The sequence below is a fragment of the Dendropsophus ebraccatus genome, chromosome 12 (assembly GCF_027789765.1).
Source record: "Dendropsophus ebraccatus isolate aDenEbr1 chromosome 12, aDenEbr1.pat, whole genome shotgun sequence".
Classification (NCBI taxonomy): domain Eukaryota; kingdom Metazoa; phylum Chordata; class Amphibia; order Anura; family Hylidae; genus Dendropsophus; species Dendropsophus ebraccatus.
Window position 1 is genome coordinate 87,163,877 of NC_091465.1, and position 21,672 is coordinate 87,185,548.

The following is a 21,672-nucleotide window of genomic DNA, read 5'->3' on the forward strand; positions in this document are numbered from 1 at the left end:
TATCCTGTGGTTTCTATATTACATAATATATACACCAGTCTAGTTATGATGACATCAGCACTCACCCATTATAGTCCTATAATACATGCCTGAGCCTTCCTTCAGGTGTGTGAGAGGTTCTGCAGCAGCTGCGTGATATGAAGGTCACCGTCTCCTCAATCTGATCACTTACAGCAGGGGGCGCTCTATTCTCAATAACGGGTTTCCAGCTCATGTCCCATCATGCTTGTCAGCTATAGCTTTGGCTGTCCAGGAATGATGGGGATTGTAGTTTTGGAAGAGCTGGACACCCCTGTTATTTAGAATAGTGCGCCCCCTGCTGGAAGTGCTGGTAACCTGTATACTCCTGTCACCTACAGATGTACATGTAGAGTGTAATATAAACCCCAGTGGTGTCCATGTCCGGCCTTCTTGGCTGCAGAGCTTACAGTTGCTGCTCCCGGTGGTAGGGCCTGTGGCCCCTGCATCCTCCCTCATCCCGGCATTGACCACTGAGTTGTTTATCACTTTTGGTGACTGCTGCCGGGGAGACAGGATACGGTGTCTATTCAGTGAGAATAGCCATGGCTGCAGGGTGCGACCAGGAGTACTGTACAAGGGGGAGGTGTCAGCACTGCGACGGACAGATGTGTAAGAGTGCAGACAATGCTCTGTGAGCTACACACGGTAGCAGTGCAGATGGCTCCTCTACAGACTCTGGGTTGGTACCAAAACCTCCACTGTATGAACAGGACAATATCAGGGAAGTATTGTACACAGGACTATTCCAATTCACTGACAGCAAGCAGAGTTCTCAGGCTGAGACCCCGACAGAAGTCTAAAGGATTGGTTTTATTTTTATGCTGGTTGTGTGGACCTCAGGGCTATGCTGGTTGTGTGGACCTCAGGGCTATGCTGGTTGTGTGGACCTCAGGGCTATGCTGGTGGTGTGGACCTGGTACCTCAGGGCTATGCTGGTGGTGTGGACCTCGTACCTCAGGGCTATGCTGGTGGTGTGGACCTCGTACCTTAGGGCTATGTTGGTGGTGTGGACCTGGTACCTCAGGGCTATGCTGGTGGTGTGGACCTCGTACCTTAGGGCTATGCTGGTGATGTGGACCTCGTACCTCAGGGCTATGCTGGCTGTGTGGACCTCGTACCTCAGGGCTATGCTGGTGGTGTGGACCCCAGGGCTATGCTGATTTTATGGACTTTGTACCTCAGGGTTCTGCTGGTGGTGTGGACCTCAGGGCTATGCTGGTTGTTTGTACCTTGTACCTCAGGGATATGCTGGTTGTGTGGACCTCAGGGCTATGCCGGTTGTGTGGACCTTGTGCATTAGGGCTATGCTGGTGGTATGGACCTCACTTAACCTCCTCCCTGTACTCATTATTGTGCACTGAATTATTTCTGCGTCCTCCGCAGCCTCCTGCATTATACCGCCATCCGTCTCGTAGGTAGCAGCGTTCAGTTGTCGGCGGGGAATCACACGTTTTCCTCATTCATAATCTCATTATCCTTGTCTCTCTCCATGCTGAAAGTGAATTGGAGGGAAGGCGGCAAGTGCTGGGGGTATAAGGAGGACGGTGCTGCAGGGGCTCGCTCTGCTCTTTGTTAGAATGGAGGAGGAGGAGGCCGCTGGAGCCTTTGTCAGGAGAAGAGTCGTCCGGGCGAGTATCCTGATGTGTGAGCCGTGTGACTGAGGGGAGATGTGGGAGAGGAGGCGGCCATAGAAAGCGACCGCTCCTTAGTGAGCGAGATCCTGAGAGTGTACCAGGGATGCGACATTAACCACTTCACAGCCGCTCCACACTGTGTATAGTAAGTCTGGGTTCACACTGTGTTTTTGCAATCCATTTTTTTTAATCCATTTTTTGCAAAAAACGGATGCATCTGTGTGCATCCGTTTTGATCCGTTTTTCCATTGACTTCCATTGTAAAAAAAAAACAAAACGGATCCGTTTTTTTTAGGGACACAAAAACGTAGCTGACACTATTTTTGTGTCCGTTAAAAAAAACGGATCCGTTTTGATCCGTTTTTTTTTACAATGGAAGTCAATGGAAAAACAGATCAAAACGGTTGCACACAAATGCATGTTTTTCATCCGTTTTTAAAAAAAAAACGGATGAAAAGAACGGATTGCAAAAACGCAGTGTGAACCTAGCCTGTATACAGTACATGGAGGGGTTATGGAGGGTGCAGACCCTGTGAGGTGACTGCTGGAGGTAGTGCGGGGAGAGGGCGTATGCTGGAGGGAGTGTGGGAAGAGGGGGGTGTATGCTGGAGGGAGTGCGGGGAGAGGGGGGTGTATGCTGGAGAGAGTGCGGGGAGAGGGGGGCGTATGCTGGAGAGAGTGTGAGGAGAGGGGAGTATATACTGGAGAGAGTGCTAAGAGAGGGCATATGCTAGAGGGCTGTATGCTGGAGGGAGTGCGGGGAGAGGGCGTATGCTGGAGGGAGTGCAGGGAGAGGGGGGCGTATGCTGGAGGGAGTGCAGGGAGAGGGGGGCGTATGCTGGAGGGAGTGCGGGGAGAGGGGGGCGTATGCTGGAGGGAGTGCGGGGAGAGGGGGGCGTATGCTGGAGGGAGTGCGGGGAGAGGGGGGTGTATGCTGGAGGGAGTGCGGGGAGAGGGGGGCGTATGCTGGAGGAAGTGCGGGGAGAGGGTGTATGCTGGAGAGAGTTTGGGAAGAGGGCGTATGCTGGAGGGAGTGTGGGGAGAGGGGGGCATATGCTGGAGGGAGTGCGGGGAAAGGGCGTATGCTGGAGTCAGTGCAGGGAGAGGGCGTATGCTGAGGGAGTGCAGGGAGAGGGCGTATGCTGGAGGGAGTGTGGGAAGAGGGGGGTGAATGCTGAAGGGAATGCTAGGAGAAGGCGTATGCTAGAGGGAGTGTGGGGAGAGGGTGTATGCTGGAGGGAGTGCAGGGAGAGGCTGTATGCTGGAGGGAGTGCGGGGAGCGGGTGGCGTATGCTGGAGGGAGTGCGGGGAGAAGGCGTATGCTGGAAGGAGTGCGGAGAGAGGGCGTATGCTGGAGGGAGTGCGGAGAGAGGGCGTATGCTGGAGGGAGTGCGGGGAGAGGGCGTATGCTGGAGGGAGTGCAGGGAGAGGGCGTATGCTGGAGGGAGTGCGGGGAGAGGGCGTTTGCTGGAGGGAGTGCGGGGAGAGGGCGTATGCTGGAGGGAGTGCGGGGAGAGGGCGTATGCTGGAGGGAGTGCGGGGAGAAGGCGTATGCTCGAGGGAGTGCGGGGAGAGGGCGTATGCTGGAGGGAGCGCAGGGAGAGGGCGTATGCTGGAGGGAGTGCGGGGAGAGGGCGCATGCTGGAGGGAGTGCGGGGAGAGGGGGGCGTATGCTGGAGGGAGTGCTGGGAGAGGGCGTATGCTGGAGTGAGTGCTGGGAGAGGGCGTATGCTGGAGGGAGTGCTGGGAGAGGATATACAAGGAAGCTCCGGGGTCTTCTGATATCGGGGGCAGCTACATTATGTTTCTCTGTCTGCTGCAGCTAGAAGATTGCCTTCGTCGCAGGGGTCTGGATCCAGTCACGAACGCAGATGTGTGTACACATTATGGTGTTCTGGCACTTCAATCTCCATGTATATGGTGGGATGTATGTATATAACACGTGGTGAGCGGGTGTATATCACACACGGTGGGGTGTATGTATATGACACATTGTGCGGTGTATGGATATTATACATGGGGGTGCAAGTATATCACACGCGGGGCAGTGTTTGTATATAATACATGGTGCAGTGTATGGATATCACATGTGGTGGGGTGTATGTATATCACACACGGTGGGGTGTATGTATATCACACATGGTCGTGGGTGTATGTATATTACACGTGGTGCAGTGTATGTATATCACACGCGGTGCGGTGTATGTATATCACACGAAATGGCGGTGTATGTATATCACACGTGATGGGGTGTCTGTATATGACACGGGGGGTGTATGTATATTACACATGGTGGGGGTGTATGTATATTACACGTAGTGGGGTGTATGTGTATCACACGTGGGGGGGTCTATGTATGTCACACGTAGGGGGGTGTATGTATATGACACGCGGTGGGGTGTCTGTATATCACACGTGGGTGGTGTATGTATATTACACGTGGTGGGGTGTATGTATATGACACGTGGGGGTGTATGTATATGACACGTGGTGGGGTGTCTGTATATCACACGTGGGGGGTGTATGTATATGACACGCGGTGGGGTGTCTGTATATCACACGTGGGGGGTGTATGTATATGACACGCGGTGGGGTGTCTGTATATCACACGTGGGGGGTGTATGTATATGACACGCGGTGGGGTGTCTGTATATCACACGTGGGGGGTGTATGTATATGACACGCGGTGGGGTGTCTGTATATCACACGTGGGTAGTGTATTTATATTACACGTGATGGGGTGTCTGTATATGACACGGGGGGTGTATGTATAATACACATGGTGGGGGTGTATGTGTATCACACGTGGGGGGGTCTATGTATGTCACACGTAGGGGGGTGTATGTATATGACACGCGGTGGGGTGTCTGTATATCACACGTGGGGGGTGTATGTATATGACACGCGGTGGGGTGTCTGTATATCACTCGTGGGGGGTGTATGTATATTGCATGTGGTGGGGTGTATGTATATCACACGCGGTGTGGTGTATGTATATGACACGTGGGGGGTGTATGTATACCACACATGAGGGGGTGTAATGTGTCATGTGTCCGCTGACTCCGCCTCTGTCTGTCACCGTACCAGCTGGACCAGCCCCTATGCTGGCTGTGGGAGGAGCCTGAAGGAGCGGCAGCCGATGCTGTAGACTGGAGTGAGCAGAGCGAGGTGTGTGGTCCGCAGCACGTGTCATTGGGTCAGGGGGGCAGAGTTACATCCAATAATCCCACCCCTCAGCTGAGATGTATGACAGTCCCTGGATCATGTGATGTATAGGATAATGTATGTTAGATAGCTTGCTGTTCCTGCAGGGGGCGCTCACACAGTAACAGGACAGTCCTGGTCTACAGCTGTGTAATAATAATTGCCGCCATAACTGGCAGCGCTCCGGAGCCTTCTCTGCTGTACATCTGTGTAGTCTCCGGTCTGTGATAACTCAGCGTGTCCTCTCTGTCCGGCAGCTGGAGCAGACCCTGCGGCTGGAGACCGGTGAGCGGGAGAGAGATTCCCTGGAGACGCGAAGCCTGGCGCAGCAGAATGTGGAGCTGCGGCGGCGGCTGGAGGAGGAGCAGGCCGCGTACAAGCGTAAGCTGCAGGCCTATCAGGAGGGACAGCAGCGCCAGGCGCAACTCGTACAGAAGCTGCAGGCCAAGGTGAATGAGCGACTGCACTGAGGGCACTGAAGGCAGCTGGTGGTGAGAACAATCAGTCAGTGATGCTGATCTCTTTTGTCCTCTCATCCCTCTGGCAGGTCCTGCAGTACAAGAAGCGGTGCGGAGAGGTGGAGCAGCAGCTTCTGGAACGTTCCACCGAGCTGGAGCAGGAACGTCTCAGTGTGAGTAATGATGGTGGAGACACGTGCTGTGCTCCAGGATCTCTGCTTGCTGCCGGTGAATGGGAACATTTCTGCCTCTAGTGATGTCTTCACACAGTATACAATGAATCTGTGTGACCCATCTCCGTATGTCGCTGTGTGACACGACTCCTCTCTATCATCACAGAGCCGCCTGGAGATGACCGACTCGCGGCTGCGTCAGGAGGAGGAGAGCAGCAATGAGCTGGAGAACTCTCTGATCCGACTGGAGGAGGAACAACAGAGGTACGAGGAGAGCCGACCACCACCTAGAGTCCTGCCATTATAGAACCGGGGCTGATAACAGAGAGCAGTAGTCTGAGCACATAGAATCCTGTCATACAACTATTATATGGGGGGGGGGCTGATAACAGAGAGCAGTAGTCTGAGCACGTAGAATACCGTCATACAGCTATTATAGGGGGGGGGCTGATAACAGAGAGCAGTAGCCTGAGCACATAGAATACCGTCATACAGCTATTATAGGGGGGGGGAGGTGATAACAGAGAGCAGTAGTCTGAGCACATAGAACCCTGTCATACAGCTATTATAGGGGGGGGGCTGATAACAGAGAGCAGTAGTCTGAGCACATAGAATACCTTCATACAGCTATTATAGGGGGGGGGGGGAGGTGATAACAGAGAGCAGTAGTCTGAGCACATAGAACCCTGTCATACAGCTATTATAGTGGGGGGGCTGATAATAGAGAGCAGTAGCCTGAGCACATAGAATCCTGTCATACAGCTATTATAGGGGGGGGGCTGATAACAGAGAGCAGTAGTCTGAGCACATAGAATCCTGTCATACAGCTATTATATGTGGGGGGGCTGATAACAGAGAGCAGTAGTCTGAGCACATAGAATCCTGTCATACAGCTATTATAGGGGGGGGGGGGGCTGATAACAGAGAGCAGTAGTCTGAGCACATAGAATCCTGTCATACAGCTATTATAGGGGGGGGGGCTGATAACAGAGAGCAGTAGTCTGAGCACATAGAATACTGTCATACAGCTATTATAGGGGGGGCTGATAACAGAGATCAGTAGTCTGGGCACATAGAATCCTGTCATACAGCTATTATAGGGGGGGGGGGCTGATAACAGAGATCAGTAGTCTGAGCACATAGAATCCTGTCATACAGCTATTATAGGGGGGGGGGAGGTGATAACAGAGAGCAGTAGTCTGAGCACATAGAATCCTGTCATACAGCTATTATAGGGGGGGGGGGCTGATAACAGAGAGCAGTAGTCTGAGCACATAGAATCCTGTCATACAGCTATTATAGGGGGGGGGGCTGATAACAGAGAGCAGTAGTCTGAGCACATAGAATACCGTCATACAGCTATTATAGGGGGGGGGGGGAGGTGATAACAGAGAGCAGTAGTCTGAGCACATAGAACCCTGTCATACAGCTATTATAGTGGGGGGGCTGATAATAGAGAGCAGTAGCCTGAGCACATAGAATCCTGTCATACAGCTATTATAGGGGGGGGGGCTGATAACAGAGAGCAGTAGTCTGAGCACATAGAATCCTGTCATACAGCTATTATATGTGGGGGGGCTGATAACAGAGAGCAGTAGTCTGAGCACATAGAATCCTGTCATACAGCTATTATAGGGGGGGGGGGCTGATAACAGAGAGCAGTAGTCTGAGCACATAGAATCCTGTCATACAGCTATTATAGGGGGGGGGGGGCTGATAACAGAGAGCAGTAGTCTGAGCACATAGAATACTGTCATACAGCTATTATAGGGGGGGCTGATAACAGAGATCAGTAGTCTGGGCACATAGAATCCTGTCATACAGCTATTATAGGGGGGGGGAGGTGATAACAGAGAGCAGTAGTCTGAGCACATAGAATCCCTGTCATACAGCTATTATAGGGGGGGGGGCTGATAACAGAGAGCAGTAGTCTGAGCACATAGAATACCGTCATACAGCTATTATAGGGGGGGGGGGGGCTGATAACAGAGAGCAGTAGTCTGAGCACATAGAATCCTGTCATACAGCTATTATAGGGGGGGGGGCTGATAACAGAGAGCAGTAGTCTGAGCACATAGAATCCTGTCATACAGCTATTATAGGGGGGGCTGATAGCAGAGAGCAGTAGTCTGAGCACATAGAATCCTGTCATACAGCTATTATAGGGGGGGGGGAGGTGATAACAGAGAGCAGTAGTCTGAGCACATAGAATACTGTCATACAGCTATTATAGGGGGGGCTGATAACAGAGATCAGTAGTCTGGGCACATAGAATCCTGTCATACAGCTATTATAGGGGGGGGGAGGTGATAACAGAGAGCAGTAGTCTGAGCACATAGAATCCTGTCATACAGCTATTATAGGGGGGGGGGCTGATAACAGAGAGCAGTAGTCTGAGCACATAGAATACCGTCATACAGCTATTATAGGGGGGGGGGGGCTTGATAACAGAGAGCAGTAGTCTGAGCACATAGAATCCTGTCATACAGCTATTATAGGGGGGGGGGCTGATAACAGAGAGCAGTAGTCTGAGCACATAGAATCCTGTCATACAGCTATTATAGGGGGGGCTGATAGCAGAGAGCAGTAGTCTGAGCACATAGAATCCTGTCATACAGCTATTATAGGGGGGGGGGAGGTGATAACAGAGAGCAGTAGTCTGAGCACATAGAATCCTGTCATACAGCTATTATAGGAGGGGGGGGTGATAACAGAGAGCAGTAGTCTGAGCACATAGAATCCTGTCATACAGCTATTATAGGAGGGGGGGGGTGATAACAGAGAGCAGTAGTCTGAGCACATAGAAGACCGTCATACAGCTATTATAGGGGGGGGCTGATAACAGAGAGCAGTAGTCTGAGCACATAGAATCCTGTCATACAGCTATTATAGGGGGGGGGGGGCTGATAACAGAGAGCAGTAGTCTGAGCACATAGAATCCTGTCATACAGCTATTATATGGGGGGGGGGAGGTGATAACATAGAGCAGTAGTCTGAGCACATAGAATCCTGTCATACAGCTATTATATGTGGGGGGGGGGCTGATAACAGAGAGCAGTAGTCTGAGCACATAGAATCCTGTCATACAGCTATTATAGGGGGGGGGCTGATAACAGAGAGCAGTAGTTTGAGCACATAGAATACTGTCATACAGCTATTATAGGGGGGGGCTGATAACAGAGAGCAGTAGTCTGAGCACATAGAATACTGTCATACAGCTATTATAGGGGGGGGGCTGATAACAGAGAGCAGTAGTCTGAGCACATAGAATCCTGTCATACAGCTATTATAGGGGGGGGCTGATAACAGAGAGCAGTAGTCTGAGCACATAGAATCCTGTCATACAGCTATTATAGGGGGGGGGGCTGATAACAGAGAGCAGTAGTCTGAGCACATAGAATCCTGTCATACAGCTATTATAGGGGGGGGGGAGGTGATAACAGAGAGCAGTAGCCTGAGCACATAGAATACCGTCATACAGCTATTATAGGGGGGGGCTGATAACAGAGAGCAGTAGTCTGAGCACATAGAATCCTGTCATACAGCTATTATAGTGGGGGAGGTGATAACAGAGCAGTAGTCTGAGCACATAGAATCCTGTCATACGGCTATTATAGGGGGGGCTGATAACAGAGAGCAGTAGTCTGAGCACATAGAATCCTGTCATACAGCTGATATAGGGGGGGGCTGATAACAGAGAGCAGTAGTCTGAGCACATAAAATCCTGTCATACAGCTATTATAGGGGGGGGGGGGCTGATAACAGAGAGCAGTAGTCTGAGCACATAGAACCCTGTCATACAGCTAGTATAGGGGGGGGGGGAAGGTGATAACAGAGAGCAGTAGTCTGAGCATATAGAATCCTGTCATACAGCTATTATATGGGGGGGGCTGATAACAGAGAGCAGTAGTCTGAGCACATAGAATCCTGTCATACAGCTATTTATATGGGGGGGGCTGATAACAGAGAGCAGTAGTCTGAGCACATAGAATCCTGTCATACAGCTATTATAGGGGGGGGCTGATAACAGAGAGCAGTAGTCTGAGCACATAGAAGACCGTCATACAGCTATTATAGGGGGGGGGCTGATAACAGAGAGCAGTAGTCTGAGCACATAGAATCCTGTCATACAGCTATTATAGGGGGGGGGAGGTGATAACAGAGAGCAGTAGTCTGAGCACATAGAATACTGTCATACAGCTATTATAGGGGGGGGGAGGTGATAACAGAGAGCAGTAGTCTGAGCACATAGAATCCTGTCATACAGCTATTATAGGGGGGGGGGGCTGATAACAGAGAGCAGTAGTCTGAGCACATAGAAGACCGTCATACAGCTATTATAGGGGGGGGGCTGATAACAGAGAGCAGTAGTCTGAGCACATAGAAGACCGTCATACAGCTATTATAGGGGGGGGGCTGATAACAGAGAGCAGTAGTCTGAGCACATAGAATCCTGTCATTACAGCTATTATAGGGGGGGGGGGAGGTGATAACAGAGAGCAGTAGTCTGAGCACATAGAATACTGTCATACAGCTATTATAGGGGGGGGGAGGTGATAACAGAGAGCAGTAGTCTGAGCACATAGAATCCTGTCATACAGCTATTATAGGGGGGGGGGAGGTGATAACAGAGAGCAGTAGTCTGAGCACATAGAATCCTGTCATACAGCTATTATATGTGGGGGGGGGGCTGATAACAGAGAGCAGTAGTCTGAGCACATAGAATCCTGTCATACAGCTATTATAGGGGGGGGGGCTGATAACAGAGAGCAGTAGTCTGAGCACATAGAATACTGTCATACAGCTATTATAGGGGGGGGCTGATAACAGAGAGCAGTAGTCTGAGCACATAGAAGACCGTCATACAGCTATTATAGGGGGGGGGGGGCTGATAACAGAGAGCAGTAGTCTGAGCACATAGAATCCTGTCATACAGCTATTATAGGGGGGGGGGGAGGTGATAACAGAGAGCAGTAGTCTGAGCACATAGAACCCTGTCATACAGCTATTATAGGAGGGGGGGGGTGATAACAGAGAGCAGTAGTCTGAGCACATAGAATCCTGTCATACAGCTATTATATGTGGGGGGGGGGCTGATAACAGAGAGCAGTAGTCTGAGCACATAGAATCCTGTCATACAGCTATTATAGGGGGGGGGGGCTGATAACAGAGAGCAGTAGTCTGAGCACATAGAATCCTGTCATACAGCGATTATAGGGGGGGGGCTGATAACAGAGAGCAGTAGTCTGAGCACATAGAATCCTGTCATACAGCTATTATAGGGGGGGCTGATAACAGAGAGCAGTAGTCTGAGCACATAGAATCCTGTCATACAGCTATTATAGGGGGGGGGGCTGATAACAGAGAGCAGTAGTCTGAGCACATAGAATCCTGTCATACAGCTATTATAGGGGGGGGGAGGTGATAACAGAGAGCAGTAGTCTGAGCACATAGAATCCTTTCATACAGCTATTATATGGGGGGGGGCTGATAACAGAGAGCAGTAGTCTGAGCACATAGAATCCTGTCATACAGCTATTATAGGGGGGGGGGCTGATAACAGAGAGCAGTAGTCTGAGCACATAGAATCCTGTCATACAGCTATTATAGGGGGGGGGGGCTGATAACAGAGAGCAGTAGCCTGAGCACATAAAATCCTGTCATACAGCTATTATAGGGGGGGGGCTGATAACAGAGAGCAGTAGTCTGAGCACATAGAATCCTGTCATACAGCTATTATAGGGGGGGGGGCTGATAACAGAGAGCAGTAGCCTGAGCACATAAAATCCTGTCATACAGCTATTATATGGGGGGGGGGCTGATAACAGAGAGCAGTAGTCTGAGCACATAGAATCCTGTCATACAGCTATTATAGGGGGGGGGGGGGGCTGATAACAGAGAGCAGTAGTCTGAGCACATAGAATCCTGTCATACAGCTATTATAGGGGGGGGGGAGGTGATAACAGAGAGCAGTAGTCTGAGCACATAGAACCCTGTCATACAGCTATTATAGGGGGGGGGCTGATAACAGAGAGCAGTAGTCTGAGCACATAGAATCCTGTCATACAGCTATTATAGGGGGGGGGGCTGATAACAGAGAGCAGTAGTCTGAGCACATAGAATCCTGTCATACAGCTATTATAGGGGGGGGGGCTGATAACAGAGAGCAGTAGTCTGAGCACATAGAATCCTGTCATACAGCTATTATAGGGGGGGGGGGAAGGTGATAACAGAGAGCAGTAGTCTGAGCACATAGAATCCTGTCATACAGCTATTATAGGGGGGGGGGAGGTGATAACAGAGAGCAGTAGTCTGAGCACATAGAATCCTGTCATACAGCTATTATAGGGGGGGGGGGGTGATAACAGAGAGCAGTAGTCTGAGCACATAGAATCCTGTCATACAGCTATTATAGGGGGGGGGGCTGATAACAGAGAGCAGTAGTCTGAGCACATAGAATCCTGTCATACAGCTATTATAGGAGGGGGGGGGGTGATAACAGAGAGCAGTAGTCTGAGCACATAGAATCCTGTCATACAGCTATTATAGGGGGGGGGCTGATAACAGAGAGCAGTAGTCTGAGCACATAGAATCCCGTCATACAGCTATTATAGGAGGGGGGGAGGTGATAACAGAGAGCAGTAGTCTGAGCACATAGAATCCTGTCATACAGCTATTATAGGGGGGGGGGGCTGATAACAGAGAGCAGTAGTCTGAGCACATAGAATCCTGTCATACAGCTATTATAGGGGGGGGGCTGATAACAGAGAGCAGTAGTCTGAGCACATAGAATCCTGTCATACAGCTATTATGGGGGGGGGGGCTGATAGCAGAGAGCAGTAGTCTGAGCACATAGACGGCAGCTGTGACCCCATAGATCAGGATATTTCCATTAGTTTGGCTCTTTCCCTCCTCGATGACAGAAGCGCCAGCCTGACCCAGGTGAATGTCATGCTGAGGGAGCAGCTGGATCAGGCCAACGCAGCCAACCAGGCGCTGAGCGAGGATCTGCGCAAGCTGACGGCCGACTGGACCAGGGCCCGGGATGAGCTGGAACAGAGAGAGAGCGAGTGGAGGCGCGAGGAGGAGGTGAGGCTGGCCCACCCCCTGATTGTACAGGAGACCCCACCCAGAACCATCCAGGGCCCAGAGGTGAACGCCCCACACTGTCCAGCGGCCATTGGATTGAATCCTCTCTTCCATTTTTCTGTTTGTCGCCCCCTGCAGTCCTTTAACGCATACTTCAGCAATGAGCACAGTCGCCTGTTGTCACTGTGGAGACAGGTGGTCGGCTTCAGGAGACACTTCAGTGAGATGAAGACCATGACGGAGAGGTGGGTGTCCGGTGGGCGGATCACCAGTGTTAAGGTCCCTGTACACTTTATACTTTTGTCGGTGCAAGGTACATGGTGCTGTACCTACCGACTACACACAGATAGAGGACAGGCGTGATAAAAAAAAAAAAATTAGTTTCTGACTGTCCCCTTTGTTCTGGGAGAAATAAGCTGCAGCCAGAGCTCTCTGGCCAGGGCTTAACCCTCCATCCCTTGGCCATCAGTCATTAAAGGTGTATGGGTGTCCTCTCATGTGACCGCCTTCTCTCTGCAGGGACCTGTCAGTGATGCAGAAGGAGCTGTCCCAGTCCTGCCGCTGTCTGCACGCCTCCTGTCTGAATGTGAGCAGCTCCCTCCGCCTGGCCGAGAACAGCGGTGTGGTGGCCGTGGAGAGACAAGCGCTGCAGATCGCCCAACTGGATGAGCAGCTAAAGGACAAGGTGCGGGAAATGATCCAGCTACAAGCGGCTTATGATGCTGAGAAAGCAGAGCTGAGCGCAAGGTAAGTGACCTCACCGCAGTCCTGAGCATGGGGTCACAGACGCCCCCTCTGTGCCAGCCTGGGCGCCAGCTGCCATGGTATCTCTGTCTGATGGCATCCTATTCATCTTACAGAACAGCAGAGCTGAGTAAGTCAATAGAGCGGCTGCAGAGTGAGAACATGGACAAGGAGCTGCAGATCAGACAACTACAGGAACAGGTAAGGGGGCCACACAGGGAATTGGGGGGGCCACACAGGGAATGGGGGAGCCACACAGGGAATCGGGGAGTCACACAGGGAATCGGGGGAGGGAATCGGGGAGCCACACAGGGAATCGGGGAGTCACACAGGGAATCGGGGAGTCACACAGGGAATCGGGGGAGGGAATCGGGGAGCCACACAGGGAATCGGGGAGCCACACAGGGAATCGGGGGAGGGAATCGAGGAGCCACACAGGGAATCGGGAGCCATCAGTGAGAGGAATAGGATCCACTACTGACCATGACTATGGGTCATATACTTCAGTCACATAACAATCTGCTGGTTTCCTCTTAGTGTCCATGATCCCACATCTCACAGCTGCCCCCTACTGGTTCACTATATAGCACATGCGGTACTGCAGTGCATTGTTGGATATGTCGCCTCCATAGTAGTGTACGGAGCTCCCTTGCTCCATTTTGGAGGTGGAGAGGTTCGATACTCATCAGTGAGTGGTTGCATCGGGCAGGGGGTGGTCGCAGGATGTCACTGTGTCTCTTTGCTTCTTGCAGGAGAAGAGTCGGATGGAGGAGCGGGTGACACTTGTAGGAGAAGAGATGGAAGCTTTGAAGTCGGAGAGAGAGATTCTGCAGGAGACCCTGCGAGAGCTGACACAGGTGTGAGATGTGGCCAGGGGTCTGTAATGATAGGGCGAGACTGGGGGTCTGTAATGATGGGGCCGGTGGTCTGTAGTGACGGGGCCGGGCCGGGGGTCTGTAATAATAGGGCAAAGCTGGGGGTCTTTAATGATGGGGCCGGTGGTCTGTACTGAGCAGTGTGACTGTGCGTTTGGACCCTTTAATACATATCACTACTGTCTCCTCTAGGCCGTCCTCAGTGATGCAGACAGTGGTCTTCAGCTCTCCACCAGTGATAAGACGTTTGAGCTTGCAGACAGTGAGGGTCCGGGGCTCAGCCTGAGGGGTCTCTCTAGCAGCCTGCGAACATCCTCTCCCATCCGCCGTCCCTCTCCACACCGCAGCTCCTCCCCGAGACGTAGCCTGTCTCCAGCCTTCCGCGACTCTGCGCTCTCCGCTGTGCACTCTGCTCTACAGAGAAGACAGCTACAGGTTCAGGTACGTTGTTGTGTACCTGTGGTGCTGCATTTGTTTCGTGTACCTGAGGTGCTGCAGTAGTGGCGTGTACCTGCGGTGCTGCAGTTGTAGCGTGTACCTGAGGTGCTGCAGTAGTGGCGTGTACCTGCGGTGCTGCAGTTGTAGCGTGTACTTGCGGTGCTGCAGTTGTGGCGTGTACCTGCGGTGCTGCAGTTGTGGCGTGTACCTGCGGTGCTGCAGCTGTGACGTGTATATGCTGCGCCGCAGTTGTCCTGTGTGCATGCGGTGCTGCAGTTGTGACGTGTACATGCGGTGCTGCAATTTTGCTGTAACACTGAGTGATTGGATTATTTGCAGGAGCTGCGGGGGAGGCTGGAGGCCGGACAAGAGACTGTGGGCACGCTGCGCAAACAGCTCAGTGACAGCGAGAATGACCGCAGGGTCCTGGAGCAGAAAATAAATCAACTGCAGCAAGATCTGGACACATCCTCTATGACCAAAGATGATGCGGATCTGACAATCTCCAGACTACGCGGCAGCCTAGAACAGCTTAACAGGTGAGACGGCCGCGGAGATCAACCCACAACCCACTATGTGTCTGCCATAGATGATCCCTGTGCTGCTTTCCTATATATCTGTAATAGATGGTCCCTGCGCTGCTCTCCTATATGTCTGTAATAGATGGTCCCTGTGCTGCTCTCCTATATGTCTGTAATAGATGGTCCCTGCGCTGCTCTCCTATATGTCTGTAATAGATGATCCCTGTGCTGCTCTCCTATATGTCTGTAATAGATGGTCCCTGTGCTGCTCTCCTATATGTCTGTAATAGATGGTCCCTGCGCTGCTCTCCTATATGTCTGTAATAGATGGTCCCTGTGCTGCTCTCCTATATGTCTGTAATAGATGGTCCCTGTGCTGCTCTCCTATATGTCTGTAATAGATGATCCCTGTGCTGCTCTCCTATATGTCTGTAATAGATGGTCCCTGTGCTGCTCTCCTATATGTCTGTAATAGATGGTCCCTGTGCTGCTCTCCTATATGTCTGTAATAGATGGTCCCTGTGCTGCTCTCCTATATGTCTGTAATAGATGGTCCCTGTGCTGCTCTCCTATATATCTGTAATAGATGATCCCTGTGCTGCTCTCCTATATGTCTGTAATAGATGGTCCCTGTGCTGCTCTCCTATATGTCTGTAATAGATGGTCCCTGCGCTGCTCTCCTATATGTCTGTAATAGATGATCCCTGTGCTGCTCTCCTATATGTCTGTAATAGATGGTCCCTGTGCTGCTCTCCTATATGTCTGTAATAGATGGTCCCTGCGCTGCTCTCCTATATGTCTGATGTCTCTGTGTTCTGCAGTGATACACAATGCTCTATATATGTCATAGATGGTCCCTGTGCTGCTCTCCTCTTCATGTCTCTCTGTGTTCTGCAGTGATACACAATGCTCTATATATGTCATAGATGGTCCCTGTGCTGCTCTCCTCTTCATGTCTCTCTGTGTTCTGCAGTGAACGGGCCTCCCTGGAGCGCAACATCCAGAGTCTGCAGGATCAGCTGGAGACGCAACGTCAAGAGGCTGAAAAACTGCAGCTGGCGAACAGCGACCTACAGCGTCAGAGAGACATCCTACAGGAGGAAAAGGAGGACTTGTGTCAGGACCGTGACCGAGCCCAGCGAGAGGTGGACAGGGGGTGAGTGGGGGATGGACAGGAAGGGAGTACCTACCGGCTCCAGGGTGTCTGCAAACAATCCACCCTCACTTTCTTTCTTTTTTTTTCCCCACAATATTTTATTGTACTTTTTCAGAATAATATACAATAAAGTGTGAATAAAAGATGCAATTACAATGCATAGCATCCAGAAGGATTGATGAAGACAGTAATGATAATGAATAAAATGATGGCAAAACTTCACATTTGTAAAGAAGCATTACAGTTGTAAAACAAGTAAAATATGACATTTCAAGAAAAAAAATGAAGGGAAGGAATAAAAAAAAAAGTGGATCCACTAATAAACAGTTTAGCCTAGTAAATATGGTAATGATGTTATTAAGTTAAACTAGACTGACCAAGCAGCAGTATAGAAAGGTAGGCGAGATGAGTGGCGTTTTTTTTGTTTTTTTTTATGTTTAGCATGAAATCTTCAGTGGACAAAATGAATTAGGAGAAATATATATTTTAATCCCACTGTCGTCTATAGTTATAATTATGATAATTTATCATGACATCTTCAGTGACATGACTTATCATGACATCGTCATCATATATATATATCCCTATATATCATCAGATCTGCTTAAATGAATATTAGTGAGTGGCATCACATATACTGGAGCGATACTTTGAGCACAGCGTATGGGTGCAATAGGCCTAGACACCATAAATAAATCCCCCAGACTGTTTGCAGACCGGGGCCACACACAGCAGAGCCCCTGGAGCATCTTAGTGTCCCGTAGCTGGAGGTGGCTGCAGACAGATAGGGGTGAGAGGGTGGTGGGAGCGTGAGCACTGACAACAAGTAATCCTGATCTTCAGGCACAAGAGCCAGGAGCAGCTGGAGGTGAAGCTGTCCGCCCTCAGGAAGGAGCTGGTGCTGGTGAAGGAGTCCCTGCATCAGTCCATGCTGGAGAAGGAGGTGTCAGACGCAGAGAAGACAGACATCTCCCAGGCGCTGTCCAAGGTAAGATCCAGCAGCATGTAATGCCTAATCTCGGGACGGATCCATAGAGAGGTCACCGACTGATCTCCATGTATCAGTACTATTTCCATCCTGAGACTTTGGATACGTAGATAAGAGACATCACTCACTGCTTCAGTATTGTAGGTTCTGAAAAGTATGTGACCCCCCACTCTTTCCCCCATAACCTTCCAGGCTGAAATCAACCGGGCAGAGCTGGAGCTGGCCCTGAACAGACAGAGGACGGAGGAGGCTTCTCTACGAGACGCTTTATCTAAGATGAGCGCACTGAACGAGAGTCTGGCCCAGGACAAGACGGAGCTCAACAAAGTCATTGCTCAGGTACGTGGCCGCAGTGGCCTTCATGGTGCTATATAGTGAGGTGATGGGATGCAGAGACCTTAAAACTGCTGAACCTACAATAATGCATCACACCAGGAGAGCCATGCAGGGGTCTGACAGTGTGGGGGGGCACCCAGCATCATAAAGCATCACACCAGCAGTGCCATTTAAGGGTCTGACAATGTGGGGGGCACCCAGCATCATAAAGCATTACACCAGGAGAGCCATGCAGGGGTTGACAGTGTGGGGGGGCACCCAGCATCATAAAGCATCACACCAGTAGTGCCATGTAAGGGTCTGACAATGTGGGGGGCACCCAGCATCATAAAGCATCACACCAGGAGAGCCATGCAGGGGTCCGACAGTGTGGGGGGCACCCAGCATCATAAAGCATCACACCAGGAGAGCCATGCAGGGGTCAGACCGTGTATGGGGCACCCAGCATCATCATAAAGCATCACACCAGGAGAGCCATGCAGGGGTCCAACAGTGTGGGGGGTACCCAGCATCATCATAAAGCATCACACCAGGAGAGCCATGCAGGGGTCCAACAGTGTGGGGGGTACCCAGCATCATCATAGAGCATCACACCAGGAGAGCCATGCAGGGGTCTGACAGTGTGGGGGGGCACCCGGCATCATCATAAAGCATCACACCAGGAGAGCCATGCAGGGGTCTGACAGTGTGGGGGGGGGGTACCCAGCATCATCATAGAGCATCACACCAGGAGAGCCATGCAGGGGTCCAACAGTGTGGGGGGTACCCAGCATCATCATAGAGCATCACACCAGGAGAGCCATGCAGGGGTCTGACAGTGTGGGGGGGGGGGGCACCCGGCATCATCATAAAGCATCACACCAGGGGAGCCATGCAGGGGTCCAACAGTGTGGGGGGTACCCAGCATCATCATAGAGCATCACACCAGGAGAGCCATGCAGGGGTCTGACAGTGTGGGGGGGGGGGGGGGGGGGGGGGCACCCGGCATCATCATAAAGCATCACACCAGGGGAGCCATGCAGGGATCTGAGGGGTTGGAGGGAAGAGCTGAAGTGCTGAGACTTGTGGGGATTTGGAGGCCATTCTTACAGGGATGTGGTAAAGCCACAGAGGGGTCAGGAAGCTGCAAGTGATGGACGTCTATTTACTGTATTCATTTTCTCAGCTGGAGCAGGAGCGGTCCTCCCTACAGGGACAGAAACATGAGGTGGAGCAGGAGAAGGCCTCCATCAGGGATGAGCTGGTCCGCCTGGAGCAGGAGAAGCTGGAGCTGGACACCGAGCGCTTTGGGCTGGATAATTCCCTGCAAGCCATGGAGCAGAGCCGGGAGAAACTACTGCTGGAGCTCCAGTCCCTGCACAAGGAGAAGGCCCATCTACAGGAACAGCTGGGGCAGGTGAGAGCAGGACATTGTGGGTAATCTGCATACAGATAGATAGAGGCTGTGTAGGGAGGATTGTGGGTAGGCTGTGTACAGAGAGATAGGGACCAGGAGGATTGTAGGTAGGCTGAGTACAGAGAGAGACCAGGAGGATTGTGGGTAGGCTAAGTACAGAGAGATAGGGACCAGGATGATTGTGGGTAGGCTAAGTACAGAGAGATAGGGACCAGGAGGATTGTGGGTAGGCTACATACAGAGAGATAGGGACTAGGAGGATTGTGGGTAGGCTACATACAGAGAGATAGAGGCCAGGGGGATTGTGGGTAGGCTGAGTACAGAGAGATAGAGACCAGGAGGATTGTGGGTAGGCTGAGTACAGAGAGATAGAGACCAGGAGGATTGTGGGTAGGCTGCATACAGAGAGATAGAGGCCAGGGGGATTGTGGGTAGGCTGCATACAGAGAGATAGAGGCCAGGGGGATTGTGGGTAGGCTGAGTACAGCGAGATAGAGACCAGGAGGATTGTGGGTAGGCTGCGTACAGAGAGATAGGGACCAGGAGGATTGTGGGTAGGCTGCGTACAGAGAGATGGAGACCAGAGGAGGATTGTGGGTAGGCTGCATACAGAGAGATAGGGACCAGGAGGATTGTGGGTAGGCTGCGTACAGAGAGATGGAGACCAGAGGAGGATTGTGGGTAGGCTGCATACAGAGAGATAGAGGCAAGGAGGATTGTGGGTAGGCTGCATACAGAGAGATAGAGACCAGGAGGATTGTGGGTAGGCTAAGTACAGAGAGATAGAGACCAGGAGGATTGTGGGTAGGCTGCATACAGAGAGATAGGGACCAGGAGGATTGTGGGTAGGCTGAGTACAGAGAGATAGAGACCAGGAGGATTGTGGGTAGGCTGCATACAGAGAGATAGAGGCAAGGAGGATTGTGGGTAGGCTGCATACAGAGAGATAGAGGCAAGGAGGATTGTGGGTAGGCTGCATACAGAGAGATAGAGGCAAGGAGGATTGTGGGTAGGCTGAGTACAGAGAGATAGAGACCAGGAGGATTGTGGGTAGGCTGCGTACAGAGAGATGGGGAACAGGAGGATTGTGGGTAGGCTGAGTACAGAGAGATAGAGACCAGGAGGATTGTGGGTAGGCTGCATACAGAGATATAGCGACCAGGAGGATTGTGGGTAGGCTGAGTACAGAGAGATAGAGACCAGAGGGATTGTGGGTAGGCTGAGTACAGAGAGAGACCAGGAGGATTGTGGGTAGGCTGTGTACAGAGAGATGGGGAACAGGAGGATTGTGGGTAGGCTGTGTACAGAGAGATGGGGAACAGGAGGATTGTGGGTAGGCTGCATACAGAGATATAGCGACCAGGAGGATTGTGGGTAGGCTGCATACAGAGAGATAGAGACCAGGAGGATTGTGGGTAGGCTGCATACAGAGAGATAGAGGCAAGGAGGATTGTGGGTAGGCTGAGTACAGAGAGATAGAGACCAGGAGGATTGTGGGTAGGCTGCGTACAGAGAGATGGGGACCAGGAGGATTGTGGGTAGGCTGAGTACAGAGAGATAGAGACCAGGAGGATTGTGGGTAGGCTGCATACAGAGATATAGCGACCAGGAGGATTGTGGGTAGGCTGAGTACAGAGAGATAGAGACCAGGAGGATTGTGGGTAGGCTGTGTATAGAGAGATAGGGACCAGGAGGATTGTGGGTAGGCTGAGTACAGAGAGATAGAGACCAGGAGGATTGTGGGTAGGCTGTGTACAGAGAGATAGCAACCAGGAGGATTGTGGGTAGGCTGCGTACAGAGAGATAGGGACCAGGAGGATTGTGGGTAGGCTGCGTACAGAGAGATGGGGACCAGGAGGATTGTGGGTAGGCTGCGTACAGAGAGATAGGGACCAGGAGGATTGTGGGTAGGCTGCGTACAGAGAGATAGCGACCAGGAGGATTGTGGGTAGGCTGAGTACAGAGAGATGGGGACCAGGAGGATTGTGGGTAGGCTGCGTACAGAGAGATAGCGACCAGGAGGATTGTGGGTAGGCTGAGTACAGAGAGATGGGGACCAGGAGGATTGTGGGTAGGCTGTGTACAGAGAGATAGCGACCAGGAGGATTGTGGGTAGGCTGAGTAGATAAGATTGGATGGCAGGTGTTTGCTGAGATGGATTGTGGGTAGGTGGAGGGCAGGTCCAGCTTGGTACAATGTAGAGATGACATGGAGGCGGCTTCTTTTCCGCTAGGTGACCCGTCAGAGGAACGCCCTGAGCGAGGACCTGGTGCAGAGCCGCAAGGAGGTGGAGCAACAGAGCGAGAGTCTGCTCCGCGCCTCCAGAGAGAAGGAAACCCTAATGAAAGACAAGGGAAGCCTGGTGGTCCAGCTGACGGCCTGTGAGAGAGAGAACCGGGCGCAGTCTGAGGAGATAGCCGCACTCAGGTATACAAGACCCGTAGTGTCACACTGTGTCATAGTGCCATAGTGTCACACTGTATCATAGTGCCATAGTGTCACACAGTATCATAGTACCATAGTGTCACACAGTATCATAGTGCCATAGTGTCACACAGTATCATAGTGCCATAGTGTCACACAGTATCATAGTGTCACACAGTATCATAGTGTCACACAGTATCATAGTGCCATAGTGT

General features: G+C 51.6%; 1 protein-coding gene across 2 annotated transcripts in view; it reads left to right on the forward strand.

The window, feature by feature from the left end:
• Positions 1-21,672, forward strand: part of CROCC (ciliary rootlet coiled-coil, rootletin) — a 52,110-nt gene that overhangs the window by 11,748 nt on the left and 18,690 nt on the right. For both annotated transcript variants that reach the window (XM_069947385.1, XM_069947384.1), the window contains exons 4-18: positions 5,117-5,308; positions 5,407-5,490; positions 5,657-5,754; positions 12,414-12,579; positions 12,718-12,824; positions 13,099-13,326; positions 13,440-13,524; positions 14,076-14,180; positions 14,391-14,639; positions 14,976-15,175; positions 16,131-16,313; positions 17,157-17,301; positions 17,494-17,640; positions 18,803-19,033; positions 21,267-21,460. In XM_069947385.1, coding sequence (XP_069803486.1) covers positions 5,117-5,308; positions 5,407-5,490; positions 5,657-5,754; positions 12,414-12,579; positions 12,718-12,824; positions 13,099-13,326; positions 13,440-13,524; positions 14,076-14,180; positions 14,391-14,639; positions 14,976-15,175; positions 16,131-16,313; positions 17,157-17,301; positions 17,494-17,640; positions 18,803-19,033; positions 21,267-21,460 — 2,414 coding nt within the window. The remainder of the gene's footprint in view (positions 1-5,116; positions 5,309-5,406; positions 5,491-5,656; positions 5,755-12,413; positions 12,580-12,717; positions 12,825-13,098; positions 13,327-13,439; positions 13,525-14,075; positions 14,181-14,390; positions 14,640-14,975; positions 15,176-16,130; positions 16,314-17,156; positions 17,302-17,493; positions 17,641-18,802; positions 19,034-21,266; positions 21,461-21,672) is intronic.